At 67.7% G+C, this 20,539-nt stretch overlaps 1 protein-coding gene across 1 annotated transcript in view; it reads right to left on the bottom strand.

The window, feature by feature from the left end:
• Positions 1 to 2,287: 2,287 nt before the first annotated feature.
• The window catches only part of SHANK1 (SH3 and multiple ankyrin repeat domains 1), a 35,615-nt gene continuing 17,363 nt past the window's right edge, over positions 2,288 to 20,539 (bottom strand). The window contains exons 8-24 of the mRNA XM_074937445.1: positions 19,816 to 19,932; positions 19,655 to 19,732; positions 19,362 to 19,428; positions 18,186 to 18,480; positions 17,397 to 17,563; positions 16,449 to 16,562; positions 15,859 to 15,934; positions 10,361 to 10,443; positions 10,001 to 10,125; positions 9,192 to 9,327; positions 8,870 to 8,953; positions 8,186 to 8,209; positions 7,758 to 7,814; positions 7,188 to 7,309; positions 6,682 to 6,784; positions 4,048 to 6,358; positions 2,288 to 2,885 (exon numbers count right to left, since the gene is read on the bottom strand). Coding sequence (XP_074793546.1) covers positions 2,327 to 2,885; positions 4,048 to 6,358; positions 6,682 to 6,784; positions 7,188 to 7,309; positions 7,758 to 7,814; positions 8,186 to 8,209; positions 8,870 to 8,953; positions 9,192 to 9,327; positions 10,001 to 10,125; positions 10,361 to 10,443; positions 15,859 to 15,934; positions 16,449 to 16,562; positions 17,397 to 17,563; positions 18,186 to 18,480; positions 19,362 to 19,428; positions 19,655 to 19,732; positions 19,816 to 19,932 — 4,518 coding nt within the window. The 3' untranslated portion in view covers positions 2,288 to 2,326. The remainder of the gene's footprint in view (positions 2,886 to 4,047; positions 6,359 to 6,681; positions 6,785 to 7,187; positions 7,310 to 7,757; positions 7,815 to 8,185; positions 8,210 to 8,869; positions 8,954 to 9,191; positions 9,328 to 10,000; positions 10,126 to 10,360; positions 10,444 to 15,858; positions 15,935 to 16,448; positions 16,563 to 17,396; positions 17,564 to 18,185; positions 18,481 to 19,361; positions 19,429 to 19,654; positions 19,733 to 19,815; positions 19,933 to 20,539) is intronic.

Raw genomic sequence — 20,539 nt, 5'->3', positions numbered from 1 at the left:
GAGCATGAGGGTACTTCACAAGGGGGGATCCGCGAGGGAGCAGTCACTGGGAGGTGTCTTCCCCCCCACACCCCACCCAGCCGCCCCTTCCTGCGGAATCAGCCCCCAAACCTAGAGACAGACAGGCTGGAGAATTCAACACCCCAGTCCTCTTCCCCTCCTGCTCCAGGACCACAAGGCGGTACAGCAAGCCCCCCTCCCCTCCCCGAGAACCCAGGAGTCCTGGCTCCCAGCCCCCCCCTGCTCTCACCACTAGGCCCCTCCCCTCCCAGAACCTGGAGAGAACCCAGCAGTCCTGGCTCCCAGCCCCCTCCCCGCTCTCACTACTAGTCCCCCCTCCATATCCCAGGAGCAGGGCTAGAACCCAGGCGTCCGACTGCGCTGTCAGGGAGGCGTTGAGTCCCAGCAGTATGGGGGGAAGTAGGGGCAGCTGGGGGGGCGGGGGGGTCTGGAAGACATTCTAGTGTTTGTCGTTTCGCTCCCTCGTGGGGTTGAGGGGGGGCCGGCGCGGAGAGTCCGACGAGATGAGACGAGACGAAAGCCCTTAGAGACGGCCAGGTGGCCATTGGAGGGGGGGGGAGAGGGACGAGAGGGACAAGGGGCCACGGGGGGGCATGTGGGGGGGGACCCCCCAGCAGGGAAGGACCCAGCTTTGCAATCCCTGAAGTGGTGAGAAGTGTGGGGGGGAGGACCCCCCTGGACGGAGCTTCACGCTGGGGATCACAGCAAAAAAAAAACAGGGCCCCCCCCCGGACACACACCCCCCCAAGCAGTCACAACAGAGGGCCGCCCACGGTCCAGAGCAAAGTCGATCACTGTGGTGCCAACCCAGCTGCAGGGCAGGTGTCCCGGGTCCCCAGCGACTCCCCAATTCTTTGGCAGCTGAGCATCGGCCGGGACGGGGAGCCCAGGGGCCCTAGTGTCCCCCCCAATTCAGGGGGAGCAGAACTTCAGAGACCAATGAGTGGCAGGGAGGGTTAGAAACAGGTGAGGGTCCCCCTGGCCAACAGCCCCCCCCACCCCAGTTGGGATCACCCTCAGGAACCCCCCCATCTTGTGCCTGTCCCCACCACCACCCTAAATCCTGCTGCTCCCCAATTCACCCCTCCTCCTTGGAGCATGAGGGAGGGGTGGCTTGCCCCTAATCCACGGACAGCCCAGCAAGGCACATGCAGCCCCTGACACGTGTGTGAGAAAGTGTGACCCAGCCCGTGTGGCAGGGCAGAGGGAGGGCTGGTGTGCAAGATGGTGGGGGAGGGTACGGTGAAGGTGGACATACAAGCGATGGCAACTGCCCTCATGCAGGCCATGGTGCGAGCCAGTGCTCCAAGTGTACACACGCGAGTGACGGTGCAAGCTGGCACCCAGCCGAGTATGCGTGTGCGGGCAATGGTGCGAGCTGGTGCGCAGTGCAGGCTGCGAGCTAGTGAGCAGCTGAATGTGCCCGTGACTGATGGCACAAGCAGGGTTCAAGCAGCTGAGTACATGGACAATGGTGCAAGCGGTCATGAGGCTGAACGTGCAGACGAGCATTGGTGCAACCCCACGCGCACCTACGTGTCCACATGAGCAACGGTGGGATATGGCAGCAATTGTGCATGCACAAGCGACAATGTACACTGATTCTCAGTGTGCAAATGTGCAAGCTAGCGCACGGCTGAGCGTACATGTGCAACGGATGGTACCTAGAGCGTGACACACTAGTGATGATGCTGGTGGGTGCACAGGTGAGCATCCACGTGAGTAATGGTGCAAGCTGGTGCACGGGTGAACGTGCACACATGAGCAGTGGTGTGAGATGGCAGCAAGCGCGCGTGCATAAGCGACAACGTACGCTCGTTCACAGTGTGTAAATGGACAAGCCGGCGCGTAGCCGAGTGGACACGTTGCCGCGGATGGTACACAGAGTGCACGCACTAGTGATGATGCAAGGGGGTGCGTAGGCGAGCGGGGAAGCGTGAGCAACAGTGCAAGCTGGTGCACGAGCGAACGCGCACAAGCGCGCAATGGTGCAAGCCGGCGCGGTGCCATTACACCAGGTTCCCTCCCTCGCCCCCCAGCACCCTCTGCCCCCCAATGGGATTCAAGGCCCCTTTCTTTCCAAGGTGGGGTCATTGCTGGGGGCCCCTCTCTTTCCAAGGTGGGGTCATTGCTGGGGGCCCCTCTCTCTCGGGGTGGGGGGCATTGCCGCACGGCTTCTCCTTGCTCCCGGCGTCAGATACATTCAGGCCTCTGTGTCCTCAGGGCAGCTGGGGTGGGCTCCCCTCTCTCCTGGGGGGGGGGGGGGGCTGGGGCTCCCCTCTCCTGGGGGCGGGGGATTCTCTCATCACCTCTCCAGGAAGAGCTTGAGGGCGCGGTCAATGTTCATGCGGTGCCCGACGCGGGTGACGCCCAGGTCGATGTAATCCTCCTTGGTGAGCGAGGGCAGGTGGGAGCCGTCGATCTCGTTGTCCAGGAAGCGGTCGCGGTGCTCGCCCAGCTTCAGGTACTCCAGCCAGTCGGCCACGTCGAATTTGGTCCAGAAGGGCAGGGGCTTGGCGCCGAAGGGCTTGTCCGTGGCCGGGGGCAGGAAGTGGGTGGGCGAGAGGGAGCGGCTGCCGGAGGGGAAGTCGGGGAAGGGGCAGGGGCCGGAGGGGGGGGAGCCCCGCAGGTCGTAGATGCCCCCGTAGAGGGGCACGGAGGGCAGGATGGGCAGGGAGGAGGGGCGGGGGGCCGGGCTGATTTTGTGCTCGCTGGGCAGGGTGGCGGGGCTGGGGGCACGGCGCAGCGCTGGGCGGATGTCGAACTCCACGCTCTTCGGGGGCTTGGCGCCCGGCCCCGCTTTGGGCCAGTTGTGGAACAGGTTGCTGGGCAGCTTGGAGGGGCCCGACGTGTCCTCGGGGAGCCTGGGGGGGGGGGGGAAGAGATGGTCACGGGGTGCTCCTCTCCCCCAAACCACGACCCCTCCCCCCTGCATCCCTGCAGCCAGCACCCAGCAGAGGCCAGGGCTGGACCCCCCCCACGCACGCCAGAGAGCGCACAAGCAGCCATGGGGCAAGCGGCACACGATGACGGGGGCTCGCCTGCAGAGCAGAAATTCACCACCTCTTGCACCTGCACCGGGGATCTGCCCTGGCACGGGGATCTGCCACGCCTGCCCCCCATGCCCCGCATCTGCTGGGACTCAGCCCAGGGCCCCTTCCAGCGCAGCTCTGGGAGGACAGTAGGGCTGGGAGCCAGGACCCCTGGGTTCTCTCCCCAGCTCTGGAAGGGGAGCGGGGTCTAGTAGTTGGGGCTGGGTGTCAGGACTCCTGATTTGCCAGTCTTTGCCACGTCTTCTCTCCAAGGTTACTCCTGTGGTGGGGGGGGGAGGGAGGTTGCGCCCCCAATACCCTGCCCCATGGGTGGTGCGGGTCCCCATCTCCCACAGGTGAATTCTCCCAGTGCAGACGAGCCCTCAGATACACGACATAATGGAGCAAATTAAAGACAGCAGCGGGGCACTGGTGGGTCGGGGCAGAAGGGGGCCTCTGTGGGTGCACAGCGGGCAGGGGGAACAGACTCCTTCTGGGGGGGACTCAGTGGATTCCCACAAGGGGGGGAAACCAGCCTTGGAGTTGGGATGGGCTCTGGGACAGAGGGACCCCCCTCTCAAACTGGCTGCGAGCCAGGAATCACTAGGAAACCGGGCATGGGTGCGTGGCAGGATGCGGGAGGGCGCGGGAGGGCACTGGAGGGGGGGGGGGGGTCGGATGTGTGTGCAGGGCCTGACATACTGCCCCAGTGCCCCCCCCATCCCTGACCAGCCTCCAAGAACCCAGCCCTCTGGGTGGGCGACTGCCTGCACAGGAGGGAAGGTGACGGGATGGACGCATGCAGCACCTTGCGCAAAAGGGTCCCGGCCTCCCCCCACACACACACGTGCTGGGCGTGGCGCGGATGAGCGAGAAACCAAAACAAACCCAAAGCACACATGAGTGACGGGCGTGGCGGTGAGAGGCATGCACGGGGCGCCCCTGGCGGGTGCTTCTGGCTTCCTCCATCCATCCGTCCTCCTCCGGACGCTACCTTTGGCGCTGCAGGGAGCTGGGCCGGTCGGCGCCGAAGGGGCCCGCGCCGTCGGGGGGCCGGGCCCACGACACCCCGCTCATCTGCTGCAGCTTGGAGCTCAGCTCGCTGATGATGCTGGCTTTCATGGCCGAGACGGGCGAGGGCTTGGCCACCCCGGCCTCCTCCCAGGGCAGGGTGGGCGAGCGGCGCTGCGGGGCGGGCGGCTCCTGGGCCGGGGCGGGCGTGAGGGCGAAGACGCTCTCGGCGCAGGCCGCCACGGAGATGGTGGAGCTGGTGGGGGTGGCGGGGTCGCGGCGGGCGGGGAAGGGCCGGGAACGCAGCTTGCCAGACTTCTCCGCCGGGCCCCCGAAGGCTTGGCCGTCCAGGTAGGTGACGTAACTGTCCAGCAGCTCCGCGCCCTCGCTGGACAGCCCTGACATGCTGGAGAGGGTGGAGACGGAGCTGATGGTCTCCAGGTGGTGGTCGCTGCTGCTCCGGCTGTCGATCTCCTCGATGCCTGAGTCGGTCACCGCCTCGGGGGGCTCGGGCGCCGGGATCTGGATGGAGGACACCACCGAGGAGAAGTTGACATGGGGGGCCTCCCGGGGCTCGGGCGCCCCGCCCTGGGTCAGGGTGGCCACCTCGCTGTCGTAGGAGGTCAGGCTGGAGGTGGTGGAGTCCAGGGCGGCGGTGGGCGGGGGCGGGGCAGGCGCCGGCTCCGGGGCGGGCGCGGTGGGGGGCTCCCGGCCCGCCTTGGGGGAGTCGGGCTTCTCGAAGCTGTTGGAGAACTCCAGCGGCGGGGGCAGTGGCTCGGTGAAGAGGAACTCGTCGTCCACGTCGATGGAGGGAGCCGGCGGCGGGAGGACCAGCAGGGGCAGCCCGTTCTCCTCCACCCCCCGGGCCGGCGCCGGCTCGCTCTCCTCCCGGGGCCGGCAGTTCTCCACAAAGCGCACGTGCAGCTTCTCGCCCCCGGCCCCCTCCTCCCCCCGCTTCTCCCCCGCCCACGGGGCGCCCTTGGGCTCGGAGGGGGCCCGGCGCCGGGGGCTCTCTGGGCGCGGCTCGCCTGCCGGCGCCCCCCACAGGCGCAGAATGGAGCCGCCTCCTCCGGAGGGTTCCGGCGCCACCTCCCCGAATCGGGGCGAGGACGGGCGGGACCTTCGCTCCTCCGCCTCCGCCCGGCCTTGCTGCAGCTGCTGCGAGTGCGACTCCTGCAGCGCCCGCTCCCGGGCCACCAGCGCCAGACCCAGGGGCGAGCCCGGGTCGAGGACCTTGCCCGTCAGCGGGTGGATGAGGGGCGGGGCGTTCCTGCCACCCGGCCGGGGCTGGAGCTGGGGCAGGAAGCTGGAGCAGACGGTGGTGAAGGCGCTGGTGGTCCCGGCACCCCCGTAGGCCTTGGCGGGGCGCGGCTGGTAATAGGTGCCCGGAGGCAGGGGCTGGGCGTAGCTCAGCTGCAGGTAAGGCTCGGCCGAGAACATGCCCTCGTCGATGCTCTTCGAGTGCCGGAGCCGGGGCGCCGGAGCCGGCTCGGGCACCTCGTCCTCCGGCGCCTCGGTGGAGAGGAAGAGGGCGGAGCGGCGGCGGGCCTCGCTGTGCCACTCCCGGTCCCGCCGCGCCGCCCCGACCAGGGCCGCGCCGAACTGGCTAGTGAAGTCCATGCTGTTCTGGAGGGGCAGGGCGGGCACCGGGGCCGGCTCCGGCTGCCCCTCGGTCTCCACGCTGCTGCCCTGGCTGCTGCGCCCACTGCTGCTGGTGGAGGGGGCCTTGATGACGATGGTGGGGATGGCGATGGAGTTCTTCTCGGGGGCGGGCGTCGCCGGGGTGGGCGGCGTCGGGGGCGGCTGAGTCTGGGGGGCAGCCGCTTGCTGCCTCTGCTCGTCCTCCACCTTGGTCTGCTTCACCAACGGGCCTTTCCGGCGCAGCGGCTTGGCCGGCACGTACATGGCGGCGCTGGCCGCCCGGGCCGGCAGGTTGTAGTAGCGCAGCTCCGGGTGCGGGTGGTGCCCACGCCAGCCCCGGGCGGCCCCGGCCTCTGCCCCGCGCTCCAGCTCCTGGCGGTACATGGCCAGCTTCTCACGCCGGGCCGGGCCCTCGAAGGCGGGCGGCTCCTGGTGCAGCGAGGCCGGGTACAGCTTGGCCTCGGCGGCCGGGTTGAAGGTGGAGCGCACGGCAGGGGTGAGGCGGCCCGTGGCGGAGGGGGGGGCGCTGTAAGGGGGCTCGGGAGGGGAGGTGGTGGGGGGCGGGGGGATATCCTCCGAGCCGGGGACGGACAAGCTGCGGCTGAATTTCATGGCTGGGGGAGCCAGGTAGGGCTTCTCGTCCTCCGCCGAGCCTGCGGATGGACAGATGGACAGCGGTCGGCCAGGGATCCGGAGTCCCAGCTCTCAGCCCCCCTGCTCCAGCCCATAGACCCTGCTCCCCTCCCAGAGCTGGAGAGAGAACCCAGGAGTCCTGGCTCCCAACCCCCCTGCTCTAACCCACTGGACCCCACTCCCCTCCCAAAGCTGGAGAGAGAACCCAGGAGTCCTGGCCCCGAGCCCCCCGCTCTAACTCATTAGACCCCCCTCCCCATGTAACAAACGGAACCCAGGAGTCCGGCAGTGAAAGACGCCCGCTGTCCCAGCCCCGCTCCCCTCCCAGCCCGGCCCACCTCACCGATGGATTTCTGGCGCAGCATGATGCCCTGGGGGGCACCGGGTGGCAGGTACGATGGGCGCTCGTAGCCAGGCTGCCCCATCCGATGCGGCTCAAAGTTAGACTGCAGAGACATTGGAGGGGGGGGGTGTTAGCGGCAGGCAGCGAGCAAGTGAGGGCACCACCCAGGGCAGGAAAGGGTTAACGTGGCACCACGGGGCAGGGTGATGGGGTGGGGGGTTAAAGAGGCCCGGATGGGGATTTGTGAGGGGGGTGATGGGCAGGAGTAGAGAGGGGGGTAGAAAACGATCCACTCCCCTCCGAGAGCCAGGTAGAGAACCCAGGAGTCCTGTCTCCCAGTCCACCCCTGCTCTAACCACTAGTCCCCACTCCCCTCCCAGAGCCAGCGAGAGAACCCAGCAGTCCTGGCTCCCGGCCCCCTAGCTCTAACCCACTAGATCCCCCCTCCCCTGGTGTGCCCCCTCAGCGAGGCCCAGCTGTAGGGCCTGGGGGCCGTGCCCTCCTACCTCGGAGGTGAAGTAGCCCTTGGGCCCACGGGCCTTCCCCAGGGAGGGGAGCCCGCCGGAGCTGGGCCCCTCCCCCACGCTGATCGTCTGCTGAGCTGCAGCCAGGATCTCGTCCAGCTTGTCTGCGAGGGGCAGAGAGACAGAGGGTGAGGGGGGCGGGGGGCAGGGAGGCGCCTCGCCCTGCCCCCACCCCAGGCCCAGATCCAGGACCTGGGGGGTCTCTACACACACACTGCAGGCCAGGCAGCTTGGACTGGAGACAAGAGACCCTATGGATTGTCTGGCCCACTTCTGGCACTGCTGAGGTGGCATAGAACCCAGGAGTCCTGGCTCCCAGCGCCCCCCCCCCCCGCCCCCGCTCTAACCACTAGACCCCACGCCCCTCCCAGAGCTGGGGAGAGAACCCAGGAGTCCTGATTCCCAGTCCCCCCCCCCGCTCTAACCACTAGACCCCACTCCCCTCCCAGAGCTGGGGAGAGAATCCAGGAGTCCTGGCACCCAGCCCCCACCCCACGCTCTGATCCACCGGACCCCACTCCCCCACCCACCGGGCCCCACTCCCCCCCTTACTCAGAGCCATCTGATAGACTGTCCTCTTCTTCTCCGTGGCCAGCGCTGGCTCATAATCTGCAGGGACAGGAGGAGGAGGACGGAGAGTGTGATGTGAGGGGTGGGGTGGGGAGGGGTCACCCCAGGGCGGGGCAGCCCTGCGTAGTGGGTAGGAGCGAGACTGGGGTGGGGGGAGCAGCGGAGCAGGGAGCGTGAGTTGGGGGGGCAGGTGGGACAGGGAGGGGGGGCTGGTGCGTGGAGATTGGGGGGGTGAAGCAGGAGGAGGGGGTGCAGGGCAGCTGGGGGGGAGCAGGCACAGGCACGCATGACGGGATGGGGCCAGTGGGCGTGGGGCACTAGGAGCCCGGGGGGGCGCACAGGCTGCTGTGGGGAAGCAGTGGGAGGCAGCTCATGGCGGGGGGCTGCGCCTGGCCCCAGCTCACACTCACCACTTCTCTTCTTCCAGGGGGAGACTGGGGGAGACACCGAGAGGGGACAGCGTTAGAGATGGGGTGGGGAGGCCTGGGGGCCCTGCCCCCCGAGGTGCTGGTGCCCAGAGCCTGGGAAAGAACTGGGCCCCCCACCCCTGTCGCTCCCACTGGGCCTCCCCACCCCCACCCCTCAGCCGCCACAAGCTGGGGGCTCCCCCTGCCGCCCCCAATTCGCACCAGGGACTCAGACAGGGGCACCCCTGGGCAGAGACTGGGGGGGGAACTGCCCGGGCGGGGGGGGACATACCTTTCTCCACTGCCAGGTGCCAAGGGGGTCCCAGGTCCCAGAGGGTGGGAGAGAGAGAGTATGAGAGTCCTGCCCCAGAAACCATCCCCCACCACAAACCCCCCCCACCCCTGTCCCACCACAGACCTCTCCCCCAGCCCCTCTGGGGACCCTCCCCGGTCGCACCAGACCCCTCCCCTGCCCCCACCACAGACACCCATCCCCACCCCAGCAAAGACCCCTTCCCCACCCCACCAGACCCCGCCCCCACCACAGACCCCTCCTCCTTCACTCTGGGGACCCTCCCCTGCCCCCACCACAGACCCCTCCAGGGACTATCACCCCCCTCCCCCAGCTCCAGCACAGACCCTTCCCCACATACCTCCCAATTCCCCCCCCCCCACACTCCCCCTTACCCATCTCCTCCAGCTCAGAGGTCATGGATTTGGAGCGCAGTGAGATGGCTGGGGGGGGCAGTCGTTTCGTCTGCTGGGGAGCCGCTGTAGGGGGGCAAAGGGGCTCCCAGGTGAGGGGACAGACAGACAGACAGAGAGATCCCCACCCCCAAGCACGGGAGCCCCCTCCCCTTCCAGAGCTGGGAGAGAACCCAGGTGTCCTGGCTCCCAGTGCCCCCGCTCTGATCACCAGACCCCCGCGCCCCTCCCAGGGCCGGGGGCGGAACCCAGGAGTCCTGCCCCCCGTGTGGAGGAGCTGGCGGGGGGAGGGGGGAGGCTGCACCTTTCTTTCTCATGGCCTCTTCCATCTCCGGGTTCCTGGTTACCATGACGACCTTCACCATCAGGTTGTTGCCCCCCTGGCGAATCATGTTCACAACCTGCCGGTGCCCGACCTTCACCACGTTCTGCCCGTTGACCTGGGGGGCAAGGGACAGGGTCAGGGGAGCCTGGGCCCCCCCAGAGCCCCTCACTCCCGCCCCGCCAGCCCAGCCCTGGGCCACCCCCCACTCCCGACCCGCAGCCCCTGGCCAGCCCGGCCCCGGGGCCTCCCCAGCACCCCTCACTCCTGCCCCACAGCCCCCTGCCAGCCCGGCCCTGGACCCCTCCCCAGCCCCGCTGGCGCCCCTCACTCCCGCCCCGCAGCCCCCACCAGCCTGGCCCTAGGCTCCCCCCAGCCCCGCTGGTGCCCCCCCCACTCCCGACCTGCAGCCCCCCACCAGCCCGGCCCTGGGCCCCCCCCAGCGCCCCTCACTCCCGACCCGCAGCCCCCCGCCAGCCTGGCCCCGGACCCCCCCCCCAGCCCCGCCGGCACTCCTCACTCCCGCCCCGCAGCCCCCTGCCAGCCTGGCCCTGGGGCCCCCCCCAGCCCTGCCGGTGCCCCCCCCACTCCCGACCCGCAGCCCCCCGCCAGCCCAGCCCTGGGCCCTCCCCCCAGCCCTGCCGGCACCCCTCACTCCTGACCCACAGCCCCCTGCCAGCCCGGCCCTGGGCTCCCCCTAGCCCTGCCAGTACCCCTCACTCCTGACAGGAGGGGGTGGGGAGTGACTCCCCTGTTGCTCCGAGGTGAGTAACCCCCCCACACACTCTTACCTCGATCAGGAAGTCCCCCATGCGGAGGCCGGCACGCCAGGCCACGCCCCCCTCATCCACAGACTCCAGGTACTGCAGGGCGGGGAAGGCCGGGGTGGGCGTGAACTCCTCGATGGGGGTCTGCGCTGTGGGGAGAGAGCGGGGTCAGCGGTGGGAAGGGGAGGGATGTTTGGGGAACCCCTCTCCCCCGCCTTCCCCCAGGGCGGCTCCTCCCACTGCACCTCCCCAGGGCAGACCCCCCCCCCACAGGCCCCCTCCGAGGCACCCTTCCGGGCTGCTCCAGCCATGGGGGACCCCTCTACAGCCTCTGCTCCCCCTCAGGCCCTTCTCCCCCACCCCCCAGCACAGTGGCCCCCTCACCCTTGGCTCCACGCAGGACGAAACCGAAACCCTCGTTATCCTTCTTCTGGAGCAAAACCGTCTTCTCCTTAATGATGTAGTCACTGCAAGAGATGGGGGGGTACATCGGGGGGCTTGTGAGCACTCGCTGCCCCCGGTCCACACCGCAGCTCTGGACCCCACTGCACACCAGGGATACTGGCTGCAGCCTGGAGCCATGATGCATGCAGTGCACCCGCACTGCGATCGCCCCCCTCCCCTCATGCAGTGCACCTGCCCTGTGATCACCTCCTCCCACGTGCAGTGAACGGACACTGCAACCACCCCCCCCATGAGCAGTGTACTCGCCCTGCGATCACCCCTTCTCCGCGTGCAGTGAACTCACGCTGCAATCACCCCCTCTCCATGTGCAGTGCACTCGTACTACAAAGGCAGGGAGCACGGTTCCCCTGCATTTCACTGCAGGGACAGACGCCACACACCACATGCCGGGAGCTCACACTGTGCTCACAGACACCACATGCTGCATGCAGTGCATTCACAAGACCTCCCAGCTGCGTGTAGCGCCCTCTCACTGCAGTCCCAGATCGGCACAGGGTGCTCACACTGCAATCAGATACCCCCTCGCTGGGTGCAGTGCACTCTAACTACAATCACAGATAACCACTGCATGCCGTGATTTCACACAGCAATCACAATCCCACCATGCTCCAGTGACAGACCCCCAACTCACAGTACAATCACAGCCCCACACATGCTGTGTGCAGGGTACTCTCACTGTGATCACAGCCCCTCTCCTTCACTGCATGCAGTGCCCTCACCCTGAGACTGTAGGGAACATGGTGTCCATGCTGCCCACTGCAGGGCCAGAAGCAGTTGTGTGCAGGGCACTCACACTGCACACGGACACCACGTGCTGCATGCAGTGTGTTCACTGTCATCACAGAACCACACTGCAATCAGACACCCACCCACCCCTGCTCACACTGGAATTACATATCCCCCTCTGTTTGCAGAAAATGCTTCCTGCGATCAGACCTCCCCACCTCACACTGCAATCACAGATGCTAGACACGTTTTGCAGTGCACATTCACTGCAATCCCAGACCCGTCCGCTGTGCGCTCTCACTGCAACCACATATCTGTGGAAGGTGCAGTGAATTCGGCTATCACAAGACCCTCCCCTCCTCACTGCTTGCAGTGTGTTCTCACTGCTTCCAGATCCCACGGCTAGCATGGCTCCCCCAGGCACTGCCAGCCCTCACTGGCATCACTCCCCTTTAACTGCCAGTAGCCTCACCCCTAGCTGTGTCCCTAGGGGACCCCCAATCTGCATTTCCCTCCTGTCCGAACAGGCCCCCAGGCAGCCACCTCCAACACTGGTTGCACATCCTGCTCACCGACCCTTGCACACTTGTGACAGACACCCACCCCTGAGACTTGTGTCTTCTGGTATGTTCACACACACCCGCGTTGGGCACACACACAGGCACTCTCATCCCTCCCTAGAAGCTCTCACACACACACACACACACAGCATCTTTCCACCCAAATCTGAGCACATAACTCAATGAAGCAGCAGCTGCAGAAAGAGAGCTGCTGAAGCAGGGGAGAGAGAGCTGGGCACTCAGGATGCACACATACCAGGAGGGGGTGTGCCCACAAACACACACAAGTTACACACACCAGCATTCACACCCAGGCCCGGGGACACACACACACACACACACACACACACAACAAAGTGCACACGCAGAGGGACACGCGCACACTCGGGGCTGCGCACACTCAGGCCTGTGGAAATTCACACAAAGACAGAACTACACACACAGAACTGGCCACACAAACACACAGGCTACACACAGACACACACGCGGGTACAGACAGACAGCTGGCTACACACACACCGAGCTGGCTACGTGCGCACCCACACACACAGCCCGGGCTGCGCAGAGCCCGGGCCCGCGGGCGAGTGGCTGGGTGCTGGGGGGGGTTGATGGTGCTGGGGCCGCGGGGGGGGAGGCGCGCAGCACTGCGCGGAGCCTGCGCCGAGCCTGCGCGGCGCGTCCCCCCCCGGGCGCGCAGCGGGCGGGCAGCGCGGGGGATGAATGACTGGAGTGAATGGGGCTGGCTGCGAATGGCGGGCGGCGCGGCGCTGCGCGGGGGGAGGGGGCGCTGCGCGGGGGGGCCCCTACCTGTAGATGTACCAGACGCTCCGGCGCCGAGGCCCCAGCGCGGGCCAGCTGGAGGAGAGCGGGGGCTGGGTCCCCGCATCGCGCCCCGCCATCGCCGGGAGCAAAGGGGGGGGGCCCCAGCGGCGCAGGGGGGGGGCCCGGCGGCGCGGGAGGGGGGGCCGCACAATACTCACATCATGGCCCCCACCGGCTGCGAACTGGGGCCGGAGCCGGGCGGGCAGCGCCGGGACTGGGGGGGGAGGGGGGGCTGGGTTGAGGGGGGGGGCAGGACGCGCAAGGCAGAGACGCTGCTGCGCCGCCGCTGCGCTCCGGCTAGCCGGCTCCGTTAACCCCTTCGGCGCCGGCCAGCGGCGGCGGGGACCGACCCGGCCGCGGGGGAGGCTGCGGGGAGACGGAGGCGCAGAGCCGCGGCTGGGGTCCCCGGATATCCAGCCCCCCTCGCCCCCCCCCGAGAGTCAGCCGCGTCCCTGCGCCGGGCGAGGGGTCCCCGGATATCCAGCCCCCCTCGCCCCCCCCCCGAGAGTCAGCCGCGTCCCGGCGCCGGGCGAGGGGTCCCCGGATATCCAGCCCCCCCCCGCACCCCCCGAGAGTCAGCCGCGTCCCGGCGCCGGGCGAGGGGTCCCCGGATATCCAGCCCCCCCCCGCACCCCCCGAGAGTCAGCCGCGTCCCGGCGCCGGGCGAGAGGTCCCCGGATATCCAGCCCCCCCCCCCCCGCACCCCCCGAGAGTCAGCCGCGTCCCGGCGCCGGGCGAGGGGTCCCCGGATATCCAGCCCCCCTCGCCCCCCCCCGAGAGTCAGCCGCGTCCCTGCGCCGGGCGAGGGGTCCCCGGATATCCAGCCCCCCTCGCCCCCCCCCGAGAGTCAGCCGCGTCCCTGCGCCGGGCGAGGGGTCCCCGGATATCCAGCCCCCCCCCGCACCCCCCGAGAGTCAGCCGCGTCCCGGCGCCGGGCGAGGGGTCCCCGGATATCCAGCCCCCCCCCGCACCCCCCGAGAGTCAGCCGCGTCCCGGCGCCGGGCGAGAGGTCCCCGGATATCCAGCCCCCCCCCCCCGCACCCCCCGAGAGTCAGCCGCGTCCCGGCGCCGGGCGAGGGGTCCCCCGATATCCAGCCCCCCCCCGCACCCCCCGAGAGTCAGCCGCGTCCCAGCGCTGGGGAAGGGATCCCCGGATATCCAGCCCCCACCCCCCGAGAGTCAGCTGCGTCCCGGATTCACCCCCCCGCACCCCGCGAGAGTCAGCCGCGTCCCGGCGCCGGGCGAGGGGTCCCGGATACCCAGCCCCCCTCCCCACCCCAGAGAGGTCGCATCTCTGCTCAGCACTGGGGGTGGGGGGCACGCACTGGATTCAGGCGTTCACACACACACCGGCTGTCCCCATCTGACTCCCCCCATCCCATCTCACAAGCTCACGGCGCCCCCCGCCCCCCACTTTCTAGCCCCTGTTCTTTACTCCGGGCTGCCCCCCACTTCCCCAGAACAGAAAGTGCAGGGACCGTCCCCGAGCCCCTCCCCCAACACCCAGCCCTCCCCCCACCGCCACACGTCCCCATCCTGGGTCACAGGGGGGCGGGGGAACTACCAGAGCTCCCTGCCCCCCATCCCCCACTCCTGCCCCACATCCCGCTGTGCCCCCACATGCCCCTTCTGCATCTACCCCCATATGCACACCCTATGCCCCTCCCCATATACACACCCTGTGCCCCTCACCCAGACGCCCCCCCACGCCGACCTACAACCCTGCACCGCCCCCCAGCTAGCCCCCACTCACCTAAATACCCCTCTCACTCCCCCCCCCTTCACTCACCCAGACACCTCTGGCCCCATCTCGCCACCCTGCTGGGTCAAAGCATCACCTGCGTGGTCATGGGTTTGCTCCCGGCTGCCCCCCGCGCCCTGGCCTCTCGCTGTCCCCTGGCGCCGGAGGAGGGGACCCTGGGGGCAAGGTTCCCCGCAGGGTCAGGGTCGGGGGAAGAGGGGGTGTCTCAGCCTGGAGCCCGGCTGGAAAATCCTTTTCACCAAATGGTGAACACGAACCGGGTCACACGCCCCGTGGTGCAAGGAGGGGTGGCACACGCTGGTGCAAAGGGGGCGTCTGGGGCGGGGTCTCCCCAGGGGGCATCTGACCCCAAGTGACACCCCCCCTGCTTTCCAAGAGGCCCAACCCCCCCCAGCCCAGTCCTAGATTCGGCAGCAGCCCGAGCGCCAGCTCAGCTCAAGGACGTTTGCCGGGATGTGGCGCAGAGACAGTGCCCGCGCCCGAAACACCCGAGCCGGGATGTGCTGAGTCCTTGGGGGGCGGGGGGGGGGGCAGAGGAGTGCAGAGCAAATCCAGGTGAATGCACAGCTCGGTGGGGGGGCAGGGCTGGCGAGCATGGGGCTGCGGGTCAGGAGTGAGGGGCACCGGTAGGGCTGGGGGGCCTGGTGGAGGCAGCGTTTCTCGCTCCCCTCTAAACACCAGGTTCGGGGGGGTGGGGGGACAGCTCCCTGCTGGGTCCCATCTGCGCCGGCAGATGGCGAGTGGCCCTGCCAGGGAAGCAGTGGGGGGGGAGGTCCCCGATGCCCTTGGGGGACAGGGAACAGCGAGGCAGACAGCCCCCCATCCCTGCCGCCAGAGACACCCCCTAGTCATTCCCCTGACATCTGGGCCAGGCCCCCTCCCCACTCTTCACAGCCTGTGGGGAGATCTGGGGATAGAACCCAGGAGTCCGATGCCCCTGCTCCCCGCACAGACACCTGGCACCTGCCCTGCCCCCCGAATGCCTGGGTTCAATGGCGGGGGAGGGGGGGCATCTGCGCTATGGGGTGGGGCTGCCTTCTCAGAGATGGGGGGGCGGAAACTTGCCCCAAAATATGGAGCCCATGTTCTCCTGGTTCCCAGCCTGGGGGCCCTGCCAGGGGCGGGGTGGGGGGGGTGTCTCTGAGATGCGGCATGGAGCGGACACCAGGCTGGGCTCCCAGCCAGCCAGAAAGGGACAGTGCCCCCCACACCCCCCGGCCAGACACTCCAGTACCGACCCCTGACCTGCTGACCCCTGACTAACCCCCCGAGCCCCAAACCTCCGTTCCCCCGCACCCACCTCTGACTTCCCAGCCCCCTACCCTGACCCCCAGCACCGAACTACAGCTCCAACCCCCTGCCCGCCCCAGACTGAGCCCCGCTCACCAGCCAGACCCCCCCAGAGCCCAGGTCCCTCCTCCTCGCAGTCCCATGGACCCAACCTGGCCTGCACTCGGGAAGAGGGCCAGGGGGCGGCGCAGGGGGGCCTGTGACCCCGGGGGCATGGCGTGGGGGGGCTGTGACCCCAGGGAGGGGGGACATCTTACCTGGGGGCATCGAAGCTGTCGTAGGATCCCACCGTGTAGTGTCGGAAGAGGCGTTTGGCCTTGTCGCTCCGGCTCTCTGCGAGGGAATGGGGAGGGGGTGAGCATGGGGGGGGAAGACACCCCCCCGGCCTCCCCCATTTCCTGAACCCCCGCCTCCCCATCCCCTTGCATCGGCTGCCCTCTGCCCACCCCATGCACCTTCCCTCTGCCCCCCTTCCCTCCGGCCTCCCCCCCCTCCTGGTATCCTCTGCCCCACCCCCGGATCCCCCCAGAGATCCCCCCAGCTGAGGGCACGTTGTTCCCCCCTGGAAATATTTCCCCCTTCAACCACCAGGTGTCAGCAGAGGCTTGGTGCTGGCCGGGGCCAGGGCCGGGGGAGGTGGTGGGGGGGGCAGGACTGGGGAGACTGGCTGGGCAGGGGGGTGCACAGACACCATGGCCCTCCCCAAGGGGCCTGGCGGGGGAGCAGCTGGGGGGCAGAGGGGGGAACCAGGGAGCAGCGGGGAGGGGGGAGAAAGGTCGGAGTGGTTGGGAGCAGGAGAAGGGGAGAGTGAGGGGGGGCAGCGGCAGGGGTGGGGGGTTGCTGGTACCTTGCTTTCCATCCTGTGTCTTGGTCTGCACCTCCTCCACGCAGCCAGAGGGGAACCAGCCGACCCGGCCCTTCACCTGCCCCTCCCAGAACCCGCCTTCGCCCACGCTCAGCACTGCAGGGAAAGCGCGGGTCAGAGCAGGGGCCCCCCAAAACCCCAGCCATTCCCCCCAATCCCCATCTGCCCCTGTACCCCCATCCATCCCCCTGTGCTCTCACATGCTCAGCACTGCAGGGAAAGCGTGGGTCAGAGCAGGGGCCCCCCAAAACCCCAGCCATTCCCCCCAGTCCCCATCTGCCCCCTGTACCCCCATCCATCCCCCTGTGCCCCCACACGCTCAGCACTGTGGGGAGAGCACAGGTCAGAGCAGGGCCCCCCAAAACCCCGTCCACCGCCCTGTGCCCTCATGCACCCCCCTGTACCCCCGTCCATCCCCCCCAAACCTCCATCTGCCCCCCTGGATCCCATCTGACTCCACATACTCAGCACTGCGGGAGAGTGTGGTCAGAGCAGGGCCCCCCCAAACCACTGTCTGCCCCTGCACCCACATTTGCCCCAACAACCCCCAGCATCCCCACACACCTCCCATGGCTGGGACAGACTGTCCCCACAGCAGCCCCCGTTGCTCTCCTCAGCCCCCCCAAACCCTCGCAGGTCGTGCCCCAAGAGGCACCCCCTCCCCCCCAGCGCAGAGAGGGAGCCTAGAACCCACCACACGCCCCCAGACCAGCAAACACGCCCGCACCCTGACACACACCCCAGTGCCATCTCTTGGCACAGAGCTGGGGAGAGAACCCAGGAGTCCTGATCCCCGGCCGGTTCCCCCCCACCCCACCCACTGGAGCCACTCCCTGCCCTGGGGACAGAACCCAGGTCCCAGTCCTGCACTCAGAGCGCGTGTCCCCTCCCCCCTCGGCAGGATAGAACCCAGGCATCCGGGCAGCATACCCTTGATCTTCTCGCCCTTGCTGAGGGACAGCTCGCCCTCTGCCTGCGCCTGGTAGGGTTTCATGGCCATGAAGGTGCGGCCCGGCACCGCGGAGTACAGCTTCCGCTTCATTCCCCGGCTGTTCAGGGTCCCGCCCGCTGCCGAGTCCCTGGGGAAACCGCTGGAGCTGCAGAGAGACAGACAGCGTGAACCCAGGAGTCTGGGCTCCTGTGATGGAGTGGGACTGTTCTTAATGTTTCCACTGAATAGTGTGGGGGTGCCTCAGTTTCCCCTATACAGCTCTTGAGTGTCTGGGTGGTGGGGTAAGGGTGTACGATCACTGCAGAGCCCTAGAGGGCAGGTGTGTGCAGGAGTCTGGACACAGAGAATGGCCGACACCCGGATTCCTTTGTTCTCCAACCCTTTAGCTCTCACCTTGCAGGGGGGAAGGGCCCAGGCCATCAGTGGCCAGGAAACAGGGTGTCGGCCATTCTCTGTGTCCAGACCCCTGCACACACCTGCCCTCTAGGGCTCTACAGTGATCATACACCCTTACCCCACCCCCTAGAGACTTAAGAACTGTATAGGGGAAACTGAGGCACCCCCACACTATTCAGAGGAAACATTAAGAACAGTCCCACTTCGTCACAGCTCCCAGCCCCCCGCCCCAGCTTTAACCACTAGACCCCACTCCCCTCCGAGAGCTGGGGAGAGAGCCCAGGACTCCGGGCTCCCAGCCCCCCCCTGTTCTAACCACTAGCCCCCACTCCCCTCCCAGAGCCGGGGAGAGGACCCAGGCGTCCGGGTACCTGGGGCGTCCACGCTGCTGCCTCTTGCCGTCCTCAGGGTGGCGCCCGCGGGAAGGGGAGCGGGTGCGGGCGCCACGGGGGCTGCTGGCGCTGCGTATGGTCCCCGTGGCGATCTTCGGGGCCTGCACGGCCACTGTGGCCGGCGGCGGGGGCGCAGCAGGGGAGCCGTACAGCATCCAGTCGGGCACGTTCATGCTGGTGTCGCTGTTGGCCCGGAGGAGGAGGTGGGGGACCCCCAGGCTGCGCCCCCCGTCTCGGCGCCGGGCTGCATACTGCGGGGATTCCTGGAATGGGACTGCAGGGCAGACAGTCAGAGTGGGGCGCCGGTGCGGGGCACACGAGGAGGGGGGAAATTGCAGGGGGGGGAGACCCAGGCTTGCAGGGGGGGTGTCAGTCAGTCCTGGGGGGACATATTCTGGAGGGGGTTGGGGATAGAGCCGCCACCTCCCCGTCGCCAATTCTGCCCCTGCAGGGGAGGGAGGGGGGGTTTAGCTGCACCCTCTCTGATTGGCTGCCCTTCCCTACTGGCCCACCTCCTGGGGATGGGCAGCCAATCACGGGTGCTGAAGGAGGCAGACAGAGCTCTCCCTCACTGCCCCGCCCTCCCGCAAGCCAACCCCATTCTCACAGGTGGGATGGGGCGCTCTCCCCCAATACCAGCCTGGGAGGGGGGAACCCCACTACAGCCCCCTCAGGCCCGGGAGAGGGAGGTGAAGAGCCCCAGGGGCTGCAGGAGGGAAAGTGGGGCAGGGGGATAGAATTGATGGGGGCAGAATTGAAGGGACCTGGGGTGCGAAACTGGGTGCAGGAGCAGAATTGAAGGTGCCGGGGGTGGAACTGGTGGGGGGCTTGGTGCAGGCAGAGTGAGTTGCTGAGCAGGGGAGGGGCAGATGTGGGGTGAGCTCTCCTGTAGCAGGGGGTCCCGATCCCCCTCCCCAATAAATTTGGCAGCTCACCTATGGGGGTGGGGTCAAACATCCAAACAGCCTCCTTCCCCCCCCGTTCTTGTATCTTGTCTTTCTAATTGTTCCCTGATGGCCGGGGTGCGACACCTAATATTTGAACATTGAGGGGCTCTCCACAGAGCGGGTACTGGGGCCTGTGGATGGGGGTGGGGCTCTCCCTGGGGCGGGGGAGGTGGGCGGTGGCTGAACGCCGGGACCCCCCCTGACTCACCCACGTCAGCATCCCGGTGGTTCTTGATCAGTTCCCCCAGCTCGAAGTTCCCAGCAATCACAGCCACCTGGAGGAGGCGCGGAGGGGTGGGGGGAAGGGATCAGAGCATGCTTCCCACCCTTGCATACCCCCCAGATCCCGCACTGCACCCCTCAAGCCAGGCACCCTGCCCCACAACCTCCACCCTGCACGCCCCCATCCTGCACCCCGCTGCGCACCCTCCGTTCTGTACCCCACCACCCCCCTGCGCACCCGCCCATCCTGCCCCCCCCACCCTTCCCCCCCACACACACCTGGAAAGGCGTCTGGCCGCCGTTGTTCTTAATCTCTTTGTTGGCCCCGCGGTAGAGCAGGATCCGGGCACAGCTTTCCTGCGGGAGGACGTGGCGTGAGATGGGGAGTGTTCTGAGGGGGAAGAGGACAGTGGGGGGGGGGCATGGTCTCACACACGCACCTTGTTGTAGAGGGCACAGACGTGCAGGGCAGTGTTCCCGGAGGCGTTCTGGGCCCCCGGCTCAGCCCCATAGAAGAGCAGATGTTCCAGATGCTGGGAATGCCCATGCTGGCAGGCCTGAGAGGGCAAGACAGAGACACACATCAGCAGTGGCGTGGGGGGGCGCTGAATGGGACAGTCATCGCCCCCCCCCCTTTCCCCACACAGGCTGGGCAGCTCTGGGAAAAGGGGTGGGAACTTGTGGGCAGGGGTTCCTGAAACGATGTGGGGTCTGGAGTGTGTGTGTGGGGGAAGAGGTTCCTATCAGAGGGGGGTCCCCATCATGGGGGTGACCCTATGAGTGTCGGGGGGGGGAAATCCAGCCCCATTGCAGGGGGTCTGGCTGGGTGGGTTCTCATGAGGGAATCTGGCTGAGAGGGTCTCTTTTTTGGGGGTGGGGGGGTGGGAGGTGTCCTCATCGGGTACGTCCTGGGACCCACAGGGGAGAGGCAATAACTTGATTTAGTCCCACGTGGTGCACAGCGTCTGCTCCAAGAGGTGAATGCAGCTGAACCGCTCGGGAATAGTGACCGTAACGTAGTTAAATTTCACATCATAGAAGATCAGGGTTGGAAGGGACCTCAGGAGGTATCTAGTCCAACCCCCTGCTCAAAGCAGGACCAACCCCAGCTAAATCCTCCCAGCCAGGGCTTTGTCAAGCTGGGCCTTAAAAACCTCTAAGGAA

This window comes from Natator depressus, chromosome 23 (genome assembly GCF_965152275.1).
Source record: "Natator depressus isolate rNatDep1 chromosome 23, rNatDep2.hap1, whole genome shotgun sequence".
Taxonomy (NCBI): domain Eukaryota; kingdom Metazoa; phylum Chordata; order Testudines; family Cheloniidae; genus Natator; species Natator depressus.
Note: the sequence above shows the minus strand (reverse complement) of the source record. Positions and strands in the feature narration are given on the sequence as shown.